Here is a 24,980-nt window from a genome sequence, read left to right as displayed (position 1 = left end):
CCAGTCATCCAGAGCCACACTAAACTCTCCTGATTTTTGAAGCCAGAACTGTTTTTGGCTGAGGTCCTTCTGAGCTGGAACTGAATGAATACTTCCATATTGAATCTTTGTGGCTGGCCTAGAAGCTCCTATCGAGACTTGCAAACTTGGGGGTGAATTCAAGTGAAGGTTGGTGTAGTGGTTAAGAGTGGTAGTCTCGTAATCTGGGGAACCAGGTTCGCGTCTCCGCTCCTCCACATGCAGCTGCTGGGTGACCTTGGGCCAGTCACACTTCTCTGAAGTCTCTCAGCCCCACGCACCTCACAGAGTGTTTGTTGTGGGGGAGGAAGAGAAAGGAGAATGTTAGCCACTTTGAGACTCCTTTGGGTAGTGATAAAGCGGGATATCAAATCCAAACTCCTCCCTCCTCCCTCCTCTAAAGTGATCCAAGTGCAGTGCTAGCTAAATTGCACAACAGAACTTGGTGCTTTGGTGATGGCAGCTCCTCAGAGCCGCAGTGTTGCACCTGCAAAGCACAGTTGCAATTTGTTTGTTTTGGTACTCCTGCTCCACTCGTGTGTAACGGTACCGAGAGAGAAATCTGGATGCACGCAGACAACTTTCAAGGCTCTTTTTGGAATTAACTGCTGAGAGAGAGATAACTTGGAAGTGAAAAAGCACTTGCTATGAGCTGTTTTCCGTGAACGGCCTAAGTCTTTTATCTGTCCTCTTGTGGTTTATGTCTTGATGGCTTATAAAGCAGCTGGTTCCAAAACGTCTGATAGCTGAAGCACAATCCTCTACACCGCTGGATGAAAACATCACTCCTTGCAGCCCAAAGTTGTTTTATTTTTAAAGTGTGTAACGCTCGGCCCATCCCCTTGGAGCATCCTCTGTCTTAGGAAAGGAGTATGCAGCTGCTCATTACTAGTCTCTGATGAATGGCAGCGGCTGTCCACAGCCTCAGGCAGAGAACTCTTTCCAACATCAGCCACCAGGTCTCTTTTAACTGGGGGTGTCGGGGAACGAACCTGGAGCTCTCAGCATGCCACGTCCATGCTGTTCCACAGAACTGTGGCGTCTCCAAATTTCTGCATGAATCACTGATGTGGATATCCCTGCTGCTTAGAACAAGGCAAACCCAGGGCAGAGATGCAACAGCCAGTCTCCTCTGTGTGCAGTGTGTGTGTCCTTGGTATCTGTAAAAAGCATTAAGGCGAGTTGTAGATCAAGCTAGGGAGTGGGAGACTGGAGCTGTGGGAGAAATTCCCCATGCAGTTTGCAGAGTTTGTAGAACCCTAGCCTGATCACCTCATCTGTCTCCTGAGAAATCTCTATGTGGGACAAGAAGCTACAGTTAGAACTGGATATGGAACAACTGATTGGTTCCAAATTGGGAAAGGAGTACGGCAAGGCTGTATATTGTCTCCCTGATTATTTAACTTATATGCAGAATTCATCATGCGAAAGGCTGGGCTGGATGAATCCCAAGCCGGAATTAAGATTGCCGGAAGAAATATCAACAACCTCAGATATGCAGATGACACAACCTTGATGGCAGAAAGTGAAGAGGAATTAAAGAACCTTTTAATGAGGGTGAAAGAGGAGAGCGCAAAATATGGTCTGAAGCTCAACATCAAAAAAACGAAGATCATGGGCACTGGGCCCATCACCCCCTGGCAAATAGAAGGGGAAGAAATGGAGGCAGTGAGAGATTTTACCTTCTTGGGCTCCATGATCAGTGCAGATGGTGACAGCAGTCAGGAAATTAAAAGACGCCTGCACCTTGGGAGAAAGGCGATGGCAAACCTAGACAACATCTTAAAAAGCAGAGACATCACCTTGCCAACAAAGGTCCGTATAGTAAAAGCCATGGTTTTCCCAGTAGTGATGTATGGAAGTGAGAGCTGGACCATAAAGAAGGCTGATCGCCGAAGAATTGATGCTTTTGAATTATGGTGCTGGAGGAGACTCTTGAGAGTCCCATGGACTGCAAGAAGATCAAACGTCTCCATTCTGAAGGAAATCAGCCCTGAGCGCTCACTGGAAGGACAGATCGTGAAGCTGAGGCTCCAAAACTTTGGCCACCTCATGAGAAGAGAAGACTCCCTGGAAAAGACCCTGATGTTGGGAAAGATGGAGGGCACAAGGAGAAGGGGACGACAGAGAATGAGATGGTTGGATGGTGTTCTTGAAGCTACCAGCATGAGTTTGATCAAACTGCGGGAAGCAGTGGAGGACAGAAGTGCCTGGCGTGCTCTGGTCCATGGGGTCACGAAGAGTCGGACACGACTAAACGACTAAACAACAAGGCTGTTGTTTAGGCGTTTAGTCGTGTCTGACTCTCCGTGACCCCCTGGACCAGAGCACGCCAGACACTCCTGTCTTTCACAGCTTGGTCAAACTCATGTTAGTAGCTTTGATAACACTGTCCAACCATCTCGTCCTCTGTCGTCCCCTTCTCCTTGTGCCCTCCATCTTTCCCAACATCAGGGTCTTTTCCAGGGAGTCTTCTCTTCTCATGAGGTGGCCAAAGTCTTGGAGCCTCAGCTTCAGGATCTGTCCTTCCAGTGAGCACTCAGGGCTGATCTCCTTCAGAATGGCTAGGTTTGATCTTCTTGCAGTCCATGGGACTCTCAAGAGTCTCCTCCAGCACCATAATTCAAAAGCATCAATTCTTCGGCGATCAGCCTTCTAACCGCATCATTAAAAGTCCCTTCTCAGAATGACGGATGCTTGGGGAAGACAGCCCAGCAGAGCTTCCCGGGGTGTTCGCATTGCTGCCACCTTTGAATTGTTTCTGAATTGATTGGATCTGATGGCACGACGGCTACCTGGGACCTCCATTGTCAGAAAGAATGCCAGCCGCTGGAGAACACCTGTGGCAGGGATCTATTGCCTTCATGCCTCTCTCGGGGGCTTCCCAACAGCATCTCTTTGCTCTTTGCAGGATCAGGCCTTGGGTCTGATGCAGCAGGGCCTTTCTTAAGCCTTCTGAGCTTGCAGATCTGTGACTGAAGCAAAATCCCGTTTTCGTTGGGGCTGAAAACCCTGAATCATTTAATTGTGACTCTCTCCTGCCTCTTCTCCCATACCTATCGAGACAGCATGCATGGAAGATATTGGGTGGGCTCCCACACAGGCGCTGAGCAAGACCCCAGACCTGGGTGCCTTTGGGCCGTAGACTTGCAACCGGATCGTCATGGAATGCCGAGTCCCTGCTGTGTTGCCAGGCGCCCAGAACGTTCTCCTGGCATGTTTTCTCCTAAGCACTCGCCTCTGTGACGCTGGTGAGGTTCTCAAGCTACCCCATACTATGGCAGGAATTCACCTTGGGCGCATGCTTGCACATCTCCTCTTCTTCCCCTGCCTTCCTCATTTATTTAAGCCAGGCAGCTGCGTGGGGATCCCAGAAGCTGTACTGCGGTGTGTGTGTGTGTTGTGTGCCAGTAATTTCAAAGCAGTGCAATAGATCATTCACTGCCCTAACTGCTGCTATATGTCTTGGGTCACGTCTGATTTCCTCAAAATAACTAGTCGCAGCGTCTGTGCATTGCCTGAGGTTTACACACACATTTCACAACGATCTTTTGTCCACAACATCTCCTGTTCCGTATACAGTGGTACCTTGGTTGTCGAACGGCACGGCTCCCAAACAAATTGGCTCCTGAACGGCGCAAACCTGGAAGTAGGTGTTCTGGTTTGCGAACATTTTTTGGAAGCCGAACATCCAACGCAGCTTACACGGCTTCCAATTGAGTGCAAGAAGCTCCTGCAGCCAATTGGAAGCCGCGCCTTGGTTTTCAAACGGTTCCGGGCGTCGAGCAGACTCCCGGAATGGATTAAGTTCAAGAACCAAGGTACCACTGGATAAACATCCAGATAGAGATTATTGCAGCCTCCCACAGACTACTGCAGCCCTCCCAGGTGCAAAGTTAAGAGAGAAGCCTGTTTGAAATCCCTGCGAGTCAGTACATACAATGCAACAAGTTAGTATTAAGACCACTTCGTATGTTCCTGTTGTCTTCTTTGTTGGAAGATGCCCAGAGTGGCTGGGGAGACTCAGCCAGATTGGTGGGGTACAAATAAATTATTATTATTGTTGTTGTTGTCTCTAGCCACCAGCAGGGACTGATGGACTTTGGAGTCCAACGTCCCATAGAAGGAGCCCTGCAGGGTGACGAAAGGATAATTCTTTAGCTGTGGATTGTTACGCAGTAGGATCCTTTTGGCGCCGTTGATCATGGGAACGTTTGTGTGTGGCAAGCTAGCAGGGTGTGTGTGTTGTTTTGCTTTTTGGCTGCAAAGTCCTCTTTTTAAAAAAAAAATGCTGGCAGAAGAATGAAGGCCTCTAATTCCTTATAATGAGATCAAGGGCTTAATGGCTTAAAATGCTTAGAAAATTGTGGAGATTATCTTAGTCCCCTCGCCCCCTCCCTAGTCAAATATGACAGCGCAGGGGTGTCCATGCAGACAAAAATCCTGTCTTGCAAATTCTGCTCACCGGCAGTGAGGCGGTTCCCCCACCCTCAACCAGTGAGCAGAAAATAGAAAATTGTAATGGTACCCTCCACCCACTCAGTTTTATGCTGCAGAAGGATGCAAAGTCCTCTGGTGCTGCGAATAACAACAACAACAACAGCAACAATTCTAATAATAATAATTTATTTTTTGTACCCCGCCCATCTGGCTGGGTTTCCCCAGCCACTCTGGGCGGCTTCCAGCAAAGATTAAAAATACATTAAAATGTCACACATTAAAAACTTCCCTGAACAGGGCTGCCTTCAGATGTCTTCTAAATGTCAGTTAGTTGTTCATCTCTTTGACATCTGATGGGAGGGCGTTCCACAGGGCGGGCGCCACTACCGAGAAGGCCCTCTGCCTGGTTCCCTGTAGCTTTGCTTCTCGCAATGAGGGAACTGCCAGAAGGCCCTCGGCACTGGACCTCAGTGTCTGGGCAGAACGATGGAGGTGGAGACGCTCTTTCAGGTATACAGGACTGAGGCCGTTTAGGGTTTTAGAGGTCAGCATCAACACTTGGAATTGTGTTTGGAAATGTACTGGGAGCCAATGTAGGTCTTTCAGGACCAGTGTTATGTGGTCCCGGCGGCTGCTCCCAATCACCAGTCTGGCTGCCGCATTCTGGATTAGTTGTAGTTTCCAGTTCACCTTCAAAGGTAGGCCCACATAGAGCGCATTGCAGTAGTCCAAGCGGGACATAACCAGAGTATGCACCACTCTGGCGAGACAGTCTGCGGGCAGGTATGGTCTCATCCTGCATGCCAGGTGGAGCTGGTAGACAGCTGCCCTGGACACAGAATTGACCTGCTCCTCCATGGACAGCTGTGAGTCCAGAATGACTCCCAGGCTGCACGCCTGGTCCTTCAGGGGCACCGTTACCCCATTCAGGATCAGGGAATCCTCCACAGCTACCCGCCTCCTGTCCCCCAAGAACAGTACTTCTGTCTTGTCAGGATTCAACCTCAATCCATTAGCTGCCACCCATCCTCCAACCCTGCCCAGGGCTTTGCTTTGGAAAGGGTTTGGAAGCCAAGCCATTCTTCCTGGATGCATCATGGACTGCAAACTGCAAACTCTTCTCTGTTGCAACTGCACAGGAAGCAAACATATGTTGTCACTGAATTGCATAAACACAGCGGAGGCTCTTTAAGGGAGGCACAGAGAGTTGCAAGCCTTTAACGGGGGGGGGGGAGGTGGCTTTTGTTCGCTTGTAATGTTTATATGTCACTTTTCTGACAGTACCGGTCTCCAAGGTAGTTAACAATCAATCAATCAAATCTTTATTACAGTCATAGACCAGCATAAGTAGAGTGTAGTGCAATCATTTTAAATCTGTAAAACGTTTTGGAAAGCTAAAATTATTAAAACAGAAGGTATATATAAAAGACTAAAAGAATCTAAATGAAGGGTTAGGAGCATTAAACGGAGAATGTGGAAGAGCATAAAAGATTAGTATATAAAAGGCTATGGCTATCAATTCACAGAGCTCTCTGATATGAGTGTTCATTAAATCTCTTTTGTGGCACAGGTCATCAAAGGTAGTTAATGAAATATCAAAGCATAATCCAGATAGCAGGCTAAAGTTTATTGTATTCTGTTATAGGCCATCAAAACAGCTATGCGAGAGCACTTGGAAGAACCCTAAGAAGCAATAGTTAACAGCAGTTAAAGGGGGGGAATTATTATTATTATTGTACCACACTTTATCAAAAGGTCCCAGGGCGGTGTACAACATTAAGAACACATTTAACGGAGCAAAAAAATAAAAACATAAAACATAATAATAAAATTAATCACGATAACAGCCCCCCCCCCCAGCTTTAATGTACACATCAAATTAAATTACTCTTCCTTTTAAAAGAAAAAGGACAGAAGTTGCTTGACATCATTCATATACTGGAAAAGGATTTCTCAATCAAGATTTTGTGTTCCTCTTTGAGAAGCATTGCTTGTATGCATGTCTCAAAAGGCAGAAGCTGGACTGTGTTGCACACAGAATGGAGATCTCCTGCGGTTTACTACAAAGGGCATCCTGAGCAGGGAGAGAGTAAAAGGGAAAGTTCATGTGTGTGTTCAGTGACCGCACACGAGGATACTAACCATTGCAAAACTCTTTTTCAGTAGGTCTTGCCTGAAGCTCCCCACCTCCCCAGAGCTGGCTATGCCTCCTCCTCTTCTGGCTCTTTCCCAAGCAATCTGAGACTGTGTCTGCTTGTTAATACTACTACTACTACTACTACTAATTTATTTATTTATACCCCGCCCATCTGGCTGGGTTTCCCCAGCCACTCTGGGCAGCTCCCAACTGAATATTAAAAACACAATACAGCATTCAACATTAAAAACTTCCCTAAACAAGGCTGACTTCAGATGTCTTTTGAAAGTAAGATAGTTGCTTATTTCCTTGACATCTGACAGGGCAGGCACCACCACCGAGAAGGCCCTCTGCCTGGTTCCCTGTAACCTCGCTTCTCACAGGGAAGGAACCGCCAGAAGGCCCTCGGCGCTGGACCTCAGTGTCTGGGCTGACCGATGGGGGTGGAGACGCTCCTTCAGGTATACTGGGCCAAGGCTGTTTAGGGCTTTAAAGGTCAACACCAACACTTGGAATTGTGCTCAGAAACGTACTGGGAGACAGTGTAGGCCTTTCAGGACCGGTGTTATATGGTCTTGGCGGCCACTCCCAGTCACCAGTCTAGCTGCCACATTCTGGATTAGTTGTAGTTTCTGGGTCACCTTCAAAGGTAGCCCCATGTAGAGCGCATTGCAGTAGTCCAAGCGGGAGATAACCAGAGCATGCACCACTTTGGCCAGACAGTCTGCGGGCAGGTAGGGTCTCATCCAGCGTATGAAATGGAGCTGGTAGGCAGCTGCCCTGGACACAGAATGGACCTGTGCCTCCATGGACAGCTGAGTCCAAAATGACTCCCAGGCTTTGCACCTGGTCTTTCAGGGGCACAGTTGCCCCATTCAGGACCAGGGCGTCCTCCACACCCGCCCTCCCCCTGTCCCACAAGAACAGTCCTTCTGTTTTGTCAGGATTCACCCTCAATCTGTTAGCTGCCATCCATCCTCCAACCGCTTCCAGACACTCACACAGGACCTTCACTGCCCTCACTGGTTCTGATTTAAAAGAGAGGTAGAGCTTTTGCTGCTGCCACTTCATGCCTCTCCAGGTTCTTGGAAACTAGGGGAAGAGGAGACCTTGTTGTGCTAGGATGGGGAGACAGCTGTGCCTCTTCACCACATTTGGCCTCCCCCATGCCCCTCTCCTGCTTCGACTTCTGCCTCTGCTTTTGGAGTTATTAGAAAAAACATTATCTCCATGGATTTGGTTGTGTGAAAGGCCTAAGGAGCAGAGCGGCTGCTTCCCAGTGGTCTTACTCTATGAAAATCAGTTGCCGAGACTGAAATTCCAGACACCTGCTCACAGCCGTTCCCGTCCTCTCCAGGGCTTTCCCCATGCAATCGGAGACCGCGCCTGCATACGGACAACCTCTCCTCCGCCCTTTTCATGCCGCTTCTGGTTCTGGGAGAGAAGTGGGGAAGGGAGCTAGTTGCAGCAGGACGGGGAACACCACTCTTCTGCGTCCAACTCATCCATTACATCCCATCGCCCCCTAGCCAGCATGACAAGCAGTCACAGATGAAGGAAGTTGTAGTCCCACAAGATCTGGAGGGTGTCATATTGAACCATCCCTGGCGTAACCAGTGCGGAACTAGTTGGGCCATTGGTCTGCTGTGGAATAAGACAACTTCCTGTGTTTACCACTGATCTCTGGCGGCAGTCTCTCCTGGCACCCTTGTTTTGCACTGTAATTCCCACCAGTTGTAGCCAGAAACATCTCCAGGATGGCAAAAGCTGCTCTAGGGCGTGAACGTGTAAAAGCGAAGATTATTGTGGAGATTGTGTGTACTCTCCTAAACTTCCCCATCAAAATGCAGAATCTTGCTGGCTAGCGAAGGGGGGGGAGGCGGGAATCAAACCTGACTGTCTTGTTTGATATTTATTCTGAGTGTCGTAATTTTGGCTCTGACTCGGCAGCTAGGTGTTTCTCATTGGCAGAGGAAGGAAAACCATTCCTGCTGCCCAGGATTTTCTAGACATGTGGCGTGTGGGGTTTTCGAAATGATACGTAACAATGAAGGAGTCACGTTTTCAAACACGCAGTGTTGCCTTTTGTAGACAGGCTTGTGCAAAGTCATCTGTAACCCTGCCAACAATAGCTACCGTGACAGTATTTTTAGCAAGCTTGTTCCACGAGTTCGGTTTACAATGTCAAATATGTCAGTCTTACTGAAGCTGAGATGCCTCTCTGATTCAAGGCAACTCTTTTGTTATTTATATATCTATAATAAAAGTGAGGGTGCGGGTGGCGCTGTGTTCTAAACCACAGAGCCTAGGGCTTGCCGATCAGAAGGTCGGCGGTTCGAATCCCCGCGACGGAGTGAGCTCCCGTTGCTTGGTCCCTGCTCCTGCCAACCTAGCAGTTCGAAAGCACATCAAAGTGCAAGTGGAAAAATAGGTACTGCTCCGGCGGGAAGGTAAACGGCGTTTCCGTGCGCTGCTCTGGTTTTGCCAGTAGCGGCTTAGTCATGCTGGCCACATGACCCTGGGAAAACTGTCTGCGGACAAACGTCTGCTTCCTCGGCCAGTAAAGCGAGATGAGCACCGCAACCCCAGAGTTGTTCGCGACTGGACTTAATTGTCAGGGGTCCTTTATCTTTAACTTATAATAAAAGTAGCTAAGCTTGTTCATAAAAGAAAAAGGAAACTCCCAAATCCTGAAAGACCTACGTTGGCTCCCAGTATGTTTCCGAGCACAATTCAAAGTGTTGGTGCTGACCTTTAAAGCCCTAAGTGGCCTTGGCCCAGGATACCCGAAAGAGCATCTCCAACCCCCTTGTTCAGCCCAGACACTGAGGTCCAGCGCCGAGGGCCTTCTGGTGGTTCCCTCCCTGCAAGAAGCAAAGCTACAGGGAACCAGACAGAGGGCCTTCTTGGTAGTGGCGCCTGCCCTGTGGAACGCCCTCCCATCAGATGTCAAAGAGATAAACAACTACCTGACATTTAGAAGACATCTGAAGGCAGCCTTGTTTAGGGAAGTTTATAATGTGTGACATTTTAATGTATTTTTAATCTCTGTTGGAAGGTGCCCAGAGTGGCTGGGGAAACCCAGACAGATGGGCGGGGTACAAATAATAAATTATTATAATATTATTATTATCATTATGGTTGGGCAACACCTGTCCAAGCAAAAAGTCACAGAATAGAATCGCAGAATCATAGAATTGTTTAGTTGGAAAGGGACTCCTAGAGTCATCTATTCCAACCCCCTGCAATTCAAGAATCTCAACTACAACAGTGTTCCTCTCTAAACTTTGACCGTTACAGTAAAGAACTGTTCCACAGTAGATGGACCTTCATTGGAGCTTATATGAGAAAATAAAATATTAAGCACAACATTAAAAAGAAAAAAGAAAAGTGCAAAAATTAGACTGGACATTGCAGGCATGAAGTCTCCATGTAGACTCTTCTCCAAGTTGGAGACTGCAGACAGAATTAGGTCTCTGGCCGATGCTGCAAGTATCAGGTTGCACCTAGAATTCTTGGATCAAGAAGCAATGGCTGATCCCCGTTTCTGAAAATATAAAGGTTGGCTGTGTCCCAGAACCTTGCATGTAACTCGAGACCTTCAGCGCCAGAGAGTAATAATTCAGGCGGCGCTCTCTCCCTCTTAGAACTCGGTGTTTATTCATGTTTTGATGCTTCGTTTTCCGAAATACACACAGCAGCGCGAAGGCCAGGGGTGGGATTGTCACCTGAGAGCGATCGCTAATTGACTCCGAGGGCTGCCCCCCATTTCTGTCCTCATTGAGTGTCATCAGCTTGGAAAGGGGGGATGCCAAGACTTGCGGCAAGGCGTTTTTTTCAGTGGCGTTGATTTCTGTCCGTCATCATCTCATTATTCCGTCAAATCAAAGTACAAGTCTGTCAAACTATTATTACAACTAAAGAGAAGGCGCAAGAGATCATGCAAATGACACACTGCAGAAGATTAATGATAGCTCCTGAAGTGAATGAAGACCTGGTTTCAAACACCTCAAAGGACATCGATTAGCCATCCCTGGTCAAGTTCTGCTCTCAGGAAAGATTCTGCACCTTGTGTCGATTCTTCGTCATCCGTGCTGTGCTGCGTTTGCCACTGTGTATTATTGTCATCTGTGTAATTCTCTTTGGCTTTGTTTAGTCACGGCAAAATGCTCTGGAAGGTGCTGGCATCTTGCCCCCGACCTCTGAAAGTCACCAGCCGCTTCTTAAATTGCACCGGACGTTCCCCACGCATTCTTCACGCGTTATCTGCGCTACCGTAAGAGTTAGGGACTTCCTATTTGAAACAAAGCAGGGTTGCCAGGAAGCCGTCTTTTTGTGCGTCACAAAGCCTTCGGTGTTCTTTCTGCAGTTCCTCGGAATCGCAACACACCTCTGGGGACACATCTGGGCTTCCTTCGCTGTAATGGGCACAGCGCTTAGTGGTTGGGGCAGATTTCCTCTTTCGCTTTCCTCTTCTTTTTTTGCATTCTACATTAGAGGGAACAGCTGCTCAGATACAGTCTCAGAAAAGGGAGGGCTGATTCCACAAGCCCTTAAACGTAAGGACACCGCTGGATCAGGCCTGTGGCTCTCTCTCCCTGTGGTTCCCAGAAAGTGATATTCAGAAGCTTTTCTGCCTCTGACCGCAATGGCAGAGCGTAGCCACTTGGCCAGGAGCCATTGGTAGCCATCCCCGTCTCCATTAAATTGTCCAATCCTCTTTTAAAGCCATCCCAGTTGTTGACCGTCGCTGCCTCCTGCAGCAGGGAGTTCCTTTGTATTTACGGGACCTCCTCTCCTGGTCTGCCCCGCAGAGGACCTTAAGGTCCATGAATAATCATAGTTTAGAGGTCCTGGGCCCTAAGGAAATCAGATTATCCTCCACCAGGGCCAGGGCCTTCTCAGTGATGGCTCCAACGTGGTGGAATGCTCTGTCCCATGAGACCAGGGCCTTGCAGGATTTAACCTCCTTCCACAGGGCCTGTAAGACAGAGCTATTCCGCTATTCCTTCTCTGTTTTTTTGTGCTCTTTAAAATACGGGTGAATATTTTAAAGGGGGGGGATGGGAAGGTAAGCCAGCTGTTTTTAATGTGTGTTTGTTGTAGAAGCAAATCTAAACATCTTCCTATGTGCATTTCTAAGCTGGAAAGGCTTCCAGTTTGTTTCATGTGTAAGTTAATATTTTTCTCCTTAGGTCAACATTCGTAGTGTCTAAAATGAGAATCATAGAATCATAGAATCATAGAGTTGGAAGAGACCACAAGGGCCATCGAGTCCAACCCCCTGCCAAGCAGGAAACACCCTCAGAGCACTCCTGACATATGGTTGTCAAGCCTCTGCTTAAAGACCTCCAAAGTAGGAGACTCCACCACGCTCCTTGGCAGCAAATTCCACTGTCGAACAGCTCTTACTGTCAGGAAGTTCTTCCTAATGTTTAGGTGGAATCTTCTTTCTTGTAGTTTGGATCCATTGCTCCGTGTCCGCTTCTCCGGAGCAGCAGAAAACAACCTTTCTCCCTCCTCTATGTGACATCCTTTTATATATTTGAACATGGCTATCATATCACCCCTTAACCTCCTCTTAAGGAGGTGGGACAAGGAGGTGGGACAAGGAGGAAAAACATTGATGTGAAACATAATGTGAAACATAATCTAGTTACTTGAAAAGAGGAGTTAATGTTTGGACTGTGGGTCAGTTTTGCTTGCTTGAGGGACCATCTCTCTCTCTTATTTTAGTTCCCTCAACAGTATCCACCTTTCCTGTGTCATCAGTGGCATAACCCAGAGGTTTTCCAGATGTTGCCACGCTATAATTCCCATCACCCCTGATGGATGTCGGAGTCCAGGATTTTGTGGAAGGTCACTACATCCCCATCCCTGGCACAGCCATTTCGTCCTTTCCCCCAACTAAAAGCATGCATTTGTGTACATTCAATCCTTACGGCATTTATTTCCCCCTCTCCTTGTTGTCTCACCCAGGGCTTTCCCAAACTTGGGTCTCCAGCTGTTTTTGGACTACAACTCCCATCATCCCTAGCTAGCAAGACCTGGGATGGTCAAGGGATTATGGGAGTTGTAGTCCAAAAACAGACCCAAGTTTGAGACACCCTGGTCTAGCATGTTGGCCTGCTTAACACATACAGTCAAACCTCGGTTGTCGGATGTAATGCGTTCCTGTTCGGCTTCCAAAATGTTCGACAACCAAGGCGTGGCTTCCGATTGGCTGCAGGAGCTTCCTGTGCTCAAGCGGAAGCCACGTCGGACATTCAGCTTCTGAAAACAGGAGCATTTACTTCTGGGTTTTCGGCATTCAGGAGCCAAAACGTTCCAAAACAAGAGGTGTTCAGGAGCCGAGGTTTGACTGTAACACTAATCCATGGTTTGTTCAACAGACCATCACGTAAACCACCAATTGATCACCAATTGATGATCAAATAAACCATGGCTCACCTTCTCCAAAGTTTTGTTTTGCTTTGTAGCTGCTTGTGCCTTTGTAGTCAATAGAGCATCCAAGCTTGGGTTAGCCAAGCAAACCGTAGTTAAGAAAGGAAGCTGTGTGCGCACATGACGCCAAGCCATAGTTAAAACTAGCCAAGGTTCCTAGTTCAGCCACTGGGGAGGGTTTTCGCATAACACCAAGCCATTGTTTAATAAACCAGGCCGTTTTTAGACTGCAGAGTCTTTCGAGGACAGAGACCTGTCCCTCTCTCTCGGATGAGGTTACTTCATACCGTTCCCCCATACACTGCTGACCCTGTAGAAAGAACAATAAGTCTTCTTGGTTTCATTCGCCTTCCTGTATGTTATATAATCTCCTGTCAGTTCCAAGGATGAGCAGAAGTGATTCTAGCAGTTTAAAATCAATACTCCCATCCCTTTGTACGAAGAGACCCAAATTAATTTGTTCGGTTCCTCCCACACCGAAGAGGGTGTACCAAGGAAATTGCAAGTTACGTAAGCCCCCAGCTTGCAGGAGTGGTGACCTTCTGCTGATCACGCAGAGCAAGCGGGAAGTTTTCCTTGCCCGTTATTCAGTATTCCTGTCAATCCTGACTTCTTCTGAATGGCACAAGCGGTGCCGTTCCCGGCAGGCCTGCGATAAATGAAAGCAAAACACTGGATATGACTGTTTGATCTCTTCCTTTCCCACCAATCACCAGAAAACAAAGAAAGGGAAAAGTGAAACCTTCAAGGGACAGAGTGGGAGAGGAATGGAGTCTGAGTTTGTTGATTCCGCTCCACATTGCAAAGCTAGAATGCATTATTAAATACCTTTTCCTGGGCAGATGGAACGTTTACCCTTGCTAATGGCAGACCATGCCTTCAAATCCTGCTCTCTGACCAATTCTGAATTATGGTTCAGGTTCTGGGTGGTTCGTGGGCTAACTGTGGCCCTCCAGGCATTCCTGTCTGGCCCCCAGGGCTCTGCAGGCCACACCCGTCGCCAGCCCTGCCTCTCACTCTTGAGTTTCTTTTTCCTGTCTGGAACGTGCCTTCAAACTCTTACTAATACCTCTTCCGGAGAGTACAAGACTCTTATCCTAAGGGTCGTGGATTCGAGACCCAAATTGGGTGAAAGATTCCTGCATTGCAGGGGGGTTGGACTAGATGACCCTTGTGGTCTCTTCCAACTTTACAATTCTGTGATTCCTTGTGTGGAGAGGGGTGTTTATAGGAACTAGCCTACTGCTGTTGTTGGCATCCATCCATCTCAAGAGACAGTGGAGTGAGCTTCCAGGGGTGAAATCAAACTACGGTCATACCTCGGGTTACAGACGCTTCAGGTTGCGTTTTTTTGGGCTACGGACCCGCCGAAACCCGGAACTACCAGAACGGGTTACTTCTGGGTTTCGGCACTTGCACATGAGCAGATGCATTAAATCGCGTTTTGCGCATTCGCAGAAACGCAGAAGCGCTACCCGTGCATGTGCGGACGTGCTGCTGTGGGTTTCGAAGCCCCGTTCGCATCCTGAAGCAAACGCAACCCACATCTGCGCGGGTCGCGATTCGCCATTTCCACACATGCGCGTGACATCATTTTGACCGTCTGCACATGCGCGAGCGGTGAAGCCCGGAAGTAACGCGCTCCGTTACTTCTGGGTTGCTGTGGAGCGCAACCCAAAAGCGCTCATCTTGAAGCATATTCAACCCGAGGTATGGCTATACTGCATTAACAGCACTGAAGTGACTTCCCCGGGGTGTAAGCCTGGGCAGGGTACATGGAAGTCCTGGGCTGCCCAGAAGACAAGGCCTCCCTCTCAGCCTCACTGATGGGGTCCAAAGGAAAGCAGAGCAATGCGTTTGACACCAGGAGTTGCTGGAAGGAGACGTACAAGGCGCCATCCAACCGCCTTAGGGACTCCAGATTTGTGTAGAGTTTACTCCTCAGCATTTTCTTCTTCTGGAGATGTCCTGCAAGGCAGTGAAAGTTTAGGGTGAGAGTTTTCCTTCACCTAGATGGGCTACTTCCCCAGGTTGATAGTTCCCCATCTGCCCCTCACTTCCCTCTGTGGGACACGCAGAACTGCCTTCTTGACCATTGGACCCATTCTTGGTCTCATCTGGTCAATCTGCCAGGACCCTGTCTTTGCGTGCAGGTAAATTCCCTCGCTCCCTGAGGGTTTGAGACCCATCGGCTACCCTCACCTGGTTTAGCCGGCCAGTTGAAGCCGTTCCCTAGATGTGGCTGCTGTCGCATGCTGGCAGCTTCCAGGAGCCACAGGTGAGACCTGAGTGCAGGGTAGGCATCAAAGTTAGACAAACCAGCCTAGAAGGCGCATGATGTGCCCGTCACCAGAGTTGCTACCCCTCCTCTAACACCCTTGATTCCCCACTGTACAGTAGCCTACTGTACAAAGGTAAAATTAACACCTCCACCCACTTTTCCTCTGGCCCCATCCACTCTTGACATGCGGCCCCCAGAGAATTACCCAGAAAGGGAATGTGGCCCATGGACATTGCAGGGGGTTGGACTAGATGCCTCTTGGGGTCCCTTCCAGTTCTATGATTCTAACTCAGTGGCGTAGTGTGGGTTGTCAGCACCCGGGGCAAGGCAAGTAATTTGCGCCCCCTAACCCCCAGATGTTGCGCCCAGTGCGGCCGGCCCCCCCTGAACCCCCCACGCTACGCCACTGTTCTAACTGAAAAGGGCTCTCCATTCCCGGTTTAGGTATTCAGGCACAGCCCTCAACCGTTACGGAAAACAAACCACGGTTAAGTGTTACACCTCTTTGATTTTCAAGATCAATATTAGTTTATTGTGTAAATAATGGCCATTGCAATCGGACTTGGGTCACAGGCTGTTTAAACAGACAAACATATTCAAATTAACTCTTATTTTCTTCCTGGAAAGTGCATCTCTATGTTTTTTCACTGCCACGGTGAAGCTGACCTCTTGCCATGCGGTCAATTGTCCTTGAATGGTCAATTTTATTTTCATCACCGGCTCTTCAGCTTGCGTTGCCTGAGCAAATAAATCAAGTAGGAATTTATTCGTAGATAAAGCATGTATAGAGCTGTTCAAGGGAGAGGTTTTCCATCACTAGTACCCAAACTTTTTTCCTCCATGGACCACTTGAAAATTGCTAAGGGTCTCTCTCAGTGGGCCACTTAAAGGGACTTTTTTGTAATGCACTGCTGTGCTAGGTACTGTGGGATTTTTAATTGTATTTCTGTTTCTTTTATTATATATTGCATTACCATTCAACTTCCACAGAATTCAGATTGTAATACGATAAAATACAGTTTTAAGAACAAAGAGGAGCAGTAAAAATACCCCTAACAATGTGAATATTTGTTGCAATGGATGTGCCGTTTTCAACCATGAAGCATGTGGAAACAGTGTGGGTATTCCTGGCCCAGATGTTTTAGCATTTCTATCCCATGGAAGTGAAGCAGTGTGCTGCAGTGGTTAGAGTATCAGACTAGGACCAGGGGTAGTTTGTAGTCTCTGTTTCAGAAGGGTCTTTTGGTAATGTCTGAAATATTGAAACTTTTGAACCATTAAGGCTCGTTGCACAGAGATAAGCAACACAACCCTAACTTGGTCTGCTCAGAAGTTAACTCTTACTGAATTCAGTGGGGCTTACTCCCATAGAAGTGGGTCTGGGATTGCACCTCTCAGCATGGAAATAGCTTTCCAAAATGTCTAATACTAATGTGCCAAAAAAAGCCAGTGAAGCCTGGCTCTGTTCCATTTCTTACTCAGTATTTTTTATTTAGTTATGATTAATTAAGAGCTGTTTGTAACTTTCCAACAAAATCCATGACACAAATATCCTGCAAAACACAAACATTTCCTTTATTTTGGTGACTCCTATACGCTTTTTATAAAAAGGCTTTTCCAGATCTAGACCTACACTCCAAAAGCTGCCTTTTACAACTGCGTTTGGATTATTATTATTATTATTATTATTATTATTATTATTATTATTATTTATACCCCGCCCATCTGGCTGTGTTTCCCCAGCCACTCTGGGCAGCTCAACAGAATATTAAAAACACGATAAAACATCAAACATTAAAAACTTCCCTAAACAGGGCTGCCTTCAGATGTCTTCTAAATGTCAGATAGTTATTTATTTCTTTGACATCTAATGGGAGGACATTCCACAGGGCAGGCGCCACTACCGAGAAGGCCCTCTGCCTGGTTCCCTGTAACTTCGCTTCTCTGCCGCTGAGACCATATAACACCAGTCCTACATTGGCTCCCAATACGTTTCCGAGCACAATTAAAAGTGTTGGTGCTGACCTTTAAAGCCCTAAATGGCCTCGGTCCAGTATACCTGAAGGTGCGTCTCCACCCCCATCATTCAGCCCGGACACTAAGGTCCAGCGGCAAGGGTCTTCTGGCGGTTCCCTCCCTGCGAGAAGCGATATATTATTGTTGTTGTTGTTGTTATAGTGACATCATAGTGCTTTAAATGCACCGCGTGACTGTGGCCTTAAATTGATCAGCTGTTGGGTTTGCTGCGCATGCATTTTTGGGGGTGTTGGAGGTGGATGAAAGCAAACGCAGAGCGTGATGCAAACCCAGCTTCCAACAGGGCCAAAGTTGCCCTGGAGATAGCCTTTTGGTGAACTTGTCATTCGGAGGTTTGGGGTGGAGATTGTCGTGCCCTGCCTGCGCAGGACATTGGTCGATGCGTCCCCTCCCTCCCCCCTCCTCTCTCCCCCTCTCTATTTGCATTTCGTCAGTGTGGCCGGACGGTGTTGCAACTTTTACAGCGCCGTTTCCAAATCGGCCAGCTGGTAAATGGGTAACTTTTCTGTCCTGGTTGCATAGTCTCTCCTCCTGATCATAAGTGGTCAAGGCAGGAAGGGGGGCGGGGGGACAACAAAGAAGGACTACACACAGGCCAAGTGTGTTTGAATGTAGTTGGCTAAGCAAGCTAAGCAGTTGGCTCCTTGCCTCTCTCGCCCTGACCTGGCCACTGTGATCCACGTGACGGTCACCTCCAGACTTGATTATTGTAACTCGCTCTACGTGGGGCTGTCCTTGAGACTGACCCAGAAACTCCAGCAGGTGCAGAATGCTGCGGCAAGACTCCTTAAGGGGTCCTCGCCGCCGGATCACATTCACCCGGTGCTATACCAGCTACACTGGCTCCCGGAGGAGTACAGGATCAGGTTCAAGGTGCTGGTTTTAACCTTTAAAGCCCTATACAGTGGTACCTCAGGTTACAGACGCCTCAGGTTACAGACGCTTCTGGTTACAGACTCTGCTAACCCAGAAATAGTACCTCGGGTGAAGAACTTTGCTTCAGCATGAGAACAGAAATCGTGCGGCGGCAGCAGGAGGCCCCATTAGCTAAAGTGGTGTCTCAGGTTAAGAACAGTTTCAGGTTAAGAACGGACCTCTGGAACGAATTAAGTTCTTAACCCGAGGTACCACTGTACAGCCTAGGACCCTTGTACCTACGGGACCACCTCTCCTGGTATGTCCCATGGACGACCTTACGGTCTTTAAACAAAAACATCTTGGAGGTCCCGGGCCACAGGGAGGTTAGGCTGGCCTCAACCAGAGCCAGGGCTTTTTCGGCAGTGGCCCCGATCTGGTGGAACGCTCTGTCACAAGAGACTAGGGTCCTGCGGGGCTTGACATCTTTCCGCAGGGCCTGCAAGACAGAGCTGTTCCACCAGGCCTTTGGCCAAGTCACAGTCTGACCTTTGCTAATTCTTCACAGAACTCTAGCCCAATGGTTGCCATTAATTTGATTCTGAATTGATTTTAGAATGAATTGATTTTAGAATGCTGTGTTGCTTTTATTGTTGTTAGCCGCTCTGAGCCCAGCTTCGGCTGGGGAGGGCAGGATATAAATAAATTATTATTATTATTATTATTATTATTATTATTATTATTATTATTAACTCAGCTGTATAAGCTAGGTGCCAAACAGCTCTTTAAGCCAGGCTTACAGTCACCAAAACGGAATGCCTAGTTGCCATTTGGGGACCAGGCAGATCTCAAGTTGTATTTTTCATTCTGCGTGGCTTTTGGCTTCCGGAAATTCGTTTAACTGGACATTGAGTGAAGAAGCTCTCCCTTTGTCCGTCTTCCGCCATTTCCCTCAGTTCTTGCCAGCACTGCATTTTGCGAAACCACGCTGAGAATCTCTCGCCTTGCTTCCCCCTGGGGGAGAGAATAGGATCTGGGTCTTGGCATCGACCAGTGGGAACATAACGTAGCATTTTGGGATGATTGAGGATTAGATATTATTAGCTCTGTTCTGGGCATCCGTTTCGCCCTGGCAGAAATCCCATACATGAACCCCATGTTGAAACCTCATGTTGTTGCCGTGTTGCCTTTTTAACCAGGGAGTCTCCCAACCCCCCCATTGAAAACCTAAAAACTATATCCTAGGACGTGAGCCGACTTAAAGCCTCTCCGCTGCCTTTCCTCCCATACGCCCCTTTTGCTCAAGTTAAAAAATAGTTACCGTATTTTTCGTCCTATAGGATGCACTTTTTCCCCTCCAGAAATGAAGGGGAAATGTGTGTGCGTCCTATGGGGCGAATGCAGGCTTTCGCTGAAGCCTGGAGAGCGAGAGGGGTCGGTGCGCACCCACCCCTCTCGCTCTCCAGGCTTCTGGAAGCTATCCGCAAGTCTTGCAAGCCCGGCAGGAGGTCCCGCGGGCTCGCAAGGCTTGCGGGCAGCAGCCTGCAGCCCAAAAGCTGGGGACAGTGGTGAGGCGCAGCGCCGCCACCCCGCTATTCCCCGACCTGATCTGGAGGCTGGCGGGGGGGGGAGAAGCAAACTTGCTTCTCCCTCCTGCCAGCCCCAAAGCTCGGGGGATAGGGGGGTGGCGGAGCGCCGCCACCCCGCTATTTCCCGACCTGATCTGGAGGCTGGCGGGGGGGGAGCAAGCTTGCTTCTCCCCCCTGCCAGCCCCACAAGCTCGGGGGATAGCGGGGTGGCGGAGCGCCGCCACCCCGTTATTCCCTGACCTGATCTGGAGGCTGGCGGGGGGGGAGAAGCAAGCCTGCTTCTCCCCCCACCAGCCCCACAAGCTCGCGGGATAGCGGGGAGGCGGAGCGCCGCCATCCCGCTATTCCCCGACCTGATCTGGAGGCTGGGGGGGGGGACAGCGGGGCAAGCTGTCCCTGAAGGCAGAAGAGGGAGACGGAGCGCTCCGTCTCCCTCTTCTAGCTTGGGGATGGCTGCGCAAACCTGGGGGGGGAAATAAAAAAAATTCCCTTGATTTCCCCCCAAAAAACCTAGGTGCGTCCTGTGGGCCGGTGCGTCCTATAGGGCGAAAAATACGGTACTTAGAAATTGCTACCAGCTGGAGCTAAGCCTCTCTGAACTTTCCCCTTCTTCTTTAAATAACATTTGTGGTGTATTCTTGGCCAGTGTTTTGACATTTCTTGGAACCAACAAATCTCTCTCTCTCTCTCCCTCCCTCTCTCTCTCTGTCGCGCACCAACACACAACACATGCACAATTATTTCCTTTTCACAGAATTGTAGAGTTGGAAGGGACAGCGAGGGTCATCTATCCAACCCCCCTGCAATGCAAGAATCTTTTGACCTAGGTGAGACTCGAACCCATGACCCTCACATTACAAGTCTCAAGCCGGTTCAAATGAGGTACATTTCATCTCTGATTTCCCTTAGACTTTCCTTATTTTGTTTCTTATCTTTTCCTTCTCCCGTAATTCTTTTGGGTTTTGAGGCACTCTCTCTGTCCAGTGCTAAAAATCTGAGGAAATCCTACATGGGAAACGGTATTTCCCTGTGCGCGACAGCTGTTCCTTTCCAGTTTTCTGCAAAAGCAAAGGGTGGTATTCAGCTAACTTGTATTCAGAGAAGACCCATTGAAATCAATGGACCGAACTTGTTCATTCATTTCAATGGGCCTATTCTGAATTCTAAAAACTTGGTCAATTACCTCCCAAACTGTTTAGGCAGCTAGGGGGAGGGCACTTTGCTGAAGATGGGTCACTGCACCGATTCTGCGTTGTCATTTTGTTTTCCAAAGGGATAGCCATGTTAATCTGTGACAGCGAAACAAACCAGAGTCCTGTAGCACTTTTAAAGATTAATTTGTTACGCCTTCAGCTTTTCTGGAGTAGATTCTTGCCTCCTCGAAGGAACGTCCCTCCTTAGAATCATAGAATCCTAGAGTTGGAAGAGACCCCAAGGGCCATCGAGTCCAACCCCCTGCCAAGCAGGAAACACCATCAGAGCACTCCTGACATATGGTTGTCAAGCCTCTGCTTAAAGACCTCCAAAGTAGGAGACTCCACCACACTCCTTGGCAGCAAATTCCACTGTCAAACAGCTCTTACTGTCAGGAAGTTCTTCCTAATGTTTAGGTGGAATCTTCTTTCTTGTAGTTTGGATCCATTGCTCCGTGTCCGCTTCTCCGGAGCAGCAGAAAACAACCTTTCTCCCTCCCTACCTTCATTTGCAGGTTTCTATATTCATCGAGGAATGTTATTTTTAATGTTTTAGCCAAAGGTAGGGTCTGTCTTTACTCTCCCCCAGGGCTGAGAGTGGGAAATGTGGTTGGAATTTGGCTGGGGATTTTTTTGTGGCAAAGTGGTTTTCTTTCCCTTGTGTCTGTGACTTGCTTTCCTTCAGATGGACAGGCTTGCTTTTGCATGCATTTAATTTGCTTGTGCTTTTTCTTCTGGAGGAGAAGAGGAGCTTGGATTTGATATCCCGTTTTATCACTACCCGAAGGAGTCTCAAAGCAGCTAACAATCTCCTTTCCCTTCCTCCCTCACAACAAACACACTGTGAGGTGAGTGAGGCAGAGAGACTTCAGAGAAGTGTGACTGGCCCAAGGTCACCCAGCAGCTGCATGTGAAGGATCAGGGAATCGAACCCGGTTCACCAGATTACGAGTCTACCGCTCTTAACCACGACACCACACTGGCTCTCTGGTGGTCCAGAGCCAGACCAACGCTGGGCTCCCAACTCCCATCATCCAGTGTGGCCAATGGTTGGGGATGATGGGAGTTGTAGTCCAACTAGATATTGATGAGCGTCAAGTTGTCCACCCCTAATGCAGATCTAACATGGGATACTAAATGGCAGAGAAACAGGCATGCGGACCCTAACAGGTGTTTTCAAGCGTTTTGATCAAACCGCTAGGTTCTGAGGTTGATGTTGCCTCCTTTCCCAGGAAGGTGCCAGTTCCTCTGGTTTGGGCTAAGCAGATGCATGTGAATTTTGAAATACAGAAGGTGTTTTGCCCAAGCCTGCAGAGAATTTGGCCCCACCATCAGCCTGACCTCAGGACATCTCCACCCTTCCACGCATCAGCATTGTTGACCACACGCTTGAGGTGGTCAATGATTTTCTCTTCCTCTCCATGGATGCTGAGCTGGACAAGCAGATTGGCAAGGCAGCGACAGCTCGCATCTCCAAAAGGGCATGGGAGAATGCGATGCTAACGTCCAATTCCAAGATGAAGGTCTACCAGGTTTACATGTTGAGCACGCAGCTTTATGGAAGTGAGTTGTGGGGAGATTAGAACCGCCAGGAGCAGCACATGGCAGGACAGAGTCCCCAGCAAAGATGTGCTCTCCCAAGCCCAGCATGTTCACACTTCTGTCTCAGCGACATCTGCGCTGGCTTGGTCATGTTCTCAGAATGGAAGATGGCAAGATCCCCAAAGATGGGCTCTTATGGGCAGCTGGCTTCAGGCACCAGGCCTGTTGGCAGACGAACTCTGCATTTCAAAGACCTCTGCAAACATGACAACATGGCTGGCAACATCAGCCATGTGAGAATCCCTTGTGCGGTGCCTGGAGGGAGAGAGTCAAGTCGGGCAGTGACCGGAGGAGGAATGACCACAGGGAGGAGTGCAGAGAGAATGAACTCCCTGGTGCATCTGCGGCAACACAACCGGTCCCCTTCGTCTGCCCCAGCTGCAACAAAACATGTCTCTCCTGTATTGTTCTCTACAGCCACAGCAGGCACTGCAAGTTCCAACAGTTTGACTTCACCCCCAAAGACGCACTCCTCTGTTGTCTCCCGAGACAGTCGGATGCCAATCAGAAGGTGGCTGACACTCAGTTGACAGGTATCTTTTTAGCGCAATAAGCTAAGTTTCCAGGGTTCGACACTGACCACGATGGAACCTCAAGCCGGGTTTTTGAAAGCAACTGCAGGAAATCAATGTTAGGGCTGTGTATATCCCAAACATTCGCCTCGGGCATCCCCGACTCTGTTGTTGTCTCTCTGTGTTGTGGTTCAAGCAATATGGCTTTCAGTGTTTCTTACTTCTTGCAGTCTTGCACCCTGCTGTAATTTTCCTCTCTGCCACTGTTAAGCTGTTTTGGTATCTTTCTTCCTCTCCTTTTGATCTTCCTCATAGGCCAGCAGTCCTATCTTTCCTGCAGAGGTGTGTCAACTTCCCCTGAAACAGATTGTGATCCGTGGAGGTTTCTAAGGAGAGTTTGGATGGCCACCTGTCATGAATGCTTCAGTTGAGATTTCTTCGTTGCAGGGGGTTGGAATAGATGACCCTTCCAACTCTGGGATTATGTGACTGCTGACTTTCGCCCCACCCACCCCAATAGTCATTTGCTGACATACAAAGCTGAGGGGAGCCAAGGAAAAAGAATGGAGGCAGTTTGCAGGGTGGGGGGACAGATGACAGGACTGGAGGCAAGGAAGGGGAAAAAGAGACATTTTGAGTATGTCAATGGCTGACCACTGTTGGAGGCAGGATACTGGTCTCCTGTGGGTCTTGATCTGATCCAGAAAAGCAGTTATTGGGGTTCGAATCAGCATCTTGAGACCTTACGCAATGTGAGTTCAGTCCTCAAATCAGGGTTTAACTTTGAGCCTCTTTATATACTGTTGACATATTTCCAACACGTTCATTCTGTGAAAAGTGCGAAGGGGAGCTATTGATTTAAACTATTGATGGATTGAAACACTGACCTTCTAACAAACGGATTACATTTATTTTCCTGTTGCTCAATCTTCAATTATCGGTTTCGTTGTTGAGATCTCGGAGGACTTGTTAAGACGATTTGCAACTTCGTAATAAACAGAAGCCACCTTTCCCTGTGTGGTGGTGATAATGACATCAGAGCATGACATCAGAGCATGGGTGGTGGTGATGACATCACGCTGTGTAGGCGGTGCTTATGGCAAAAGTGGGTTGGGCTATTGCACAGCCTCTTGGCATTAGGGCAGCCTTCTCTGGCCTGTTGCTTCCCAAATATTTTGGATCAGCCGCAGCCAGCATAATAGAGGGCAAAATTCCACCCTCCAGTCATTTGTTTTCTTCTTCTAAACTATTAACCGTCAAGAATATAGCCTCTTCCACTTTAAATCTCTCCTTTCTCAACAGCTGCCTTGCAGAGGAAAAACTTGGGAAAGTTTTGACTCTTCAACCAGTAATGTGTGGAAATATGCTTTCTTGTCGGTATCTGGTTGTTGTTGTTTTTTAAAAGCCTCTTAATCTCTTGCCTCTGGCCAAAGGCAAAATTATCTCTGAAATGGTCGCAGAAATATTTGGCTGGTCTTTCTCCCGGGGCATTTTGGCACTCTTTATTTAAACGTTATCTCCTAAAGAGCATATTGAAGAATGTGACTCAGAAGAGAACGATCCCGCAGGTCACAACGGAGTACATTTCCAAGTGTTTCTTTCATTCTCAGCTTTTTAAAGCATATTTTAAGAAGCATTTTTTTAAAGGGAAAAGAAAACATGTTTCAGAAGGTGGGGCAGCGACTCTCTTGGGAAGAACTCCTGACAGCCTGTGTTAGAAGACGATAATCGGGCAGGAGGTTTATTTTTTGAGGGGAGCAGACAGACACTGCCAAGGGTTAATTTGTCCTAGTGAGAATTCTGCCTTGTTTTGTGTTCAGAATCTGGAAATCCCTGCTGTTCATAGAACAGCTGAATGGATTCGGTTATTAA

General features: G+C 48.2%; 1 protein-coding gene across 6 annotated transcripts in view; it reads left to right on the top strand.

Moving 5' to 3' along the window:
- Positions 1-24,980, top strand: part of RNF24 (ring finger protein 24) — an 82,483-nt gene that overhangs the window by 26,334 nt on the left and 31,169 nt on the right. The window contains exon 1 of one of the 6 annotated variants that reach the window (XM_082236779.1): positions 20,556-20,683. The exons of 4 other annotated variants lie outside the window; for them this stretch is intronic. In XM_082236779.1, coding sequence (XP_082092905.1) covers positions 20,607-20,683 — 77 coding nt within the window. In that variant the 5' untranslated portion in view covers positions 20,556-20,606. Of the gene's footprint in view, positions 1-20,555; positions 20,684-24,980 lie in introns of those variants that run through there. One more of the 6 variants, XM_082236784.1, reaches the window with a different exon arrangement.

This window comes from Podarcis vaucheri (genome assembly GCF_965113315.1).
Source record: "Podarcis vaucheri genome assembly, chromosome: 9".
Classification (NCBI taxonomy): domain Eukaryota; kingdom Metazoa; phylum Chordata; class Lepidosauria; order Squamata; family Lacertidae; genus Podarcis; species Podarcis vaucheri.
Note: the sequence above shows the minus strand (reverse complement) of the source record. Positions and strands in the feature narration are given on the sequence as shown.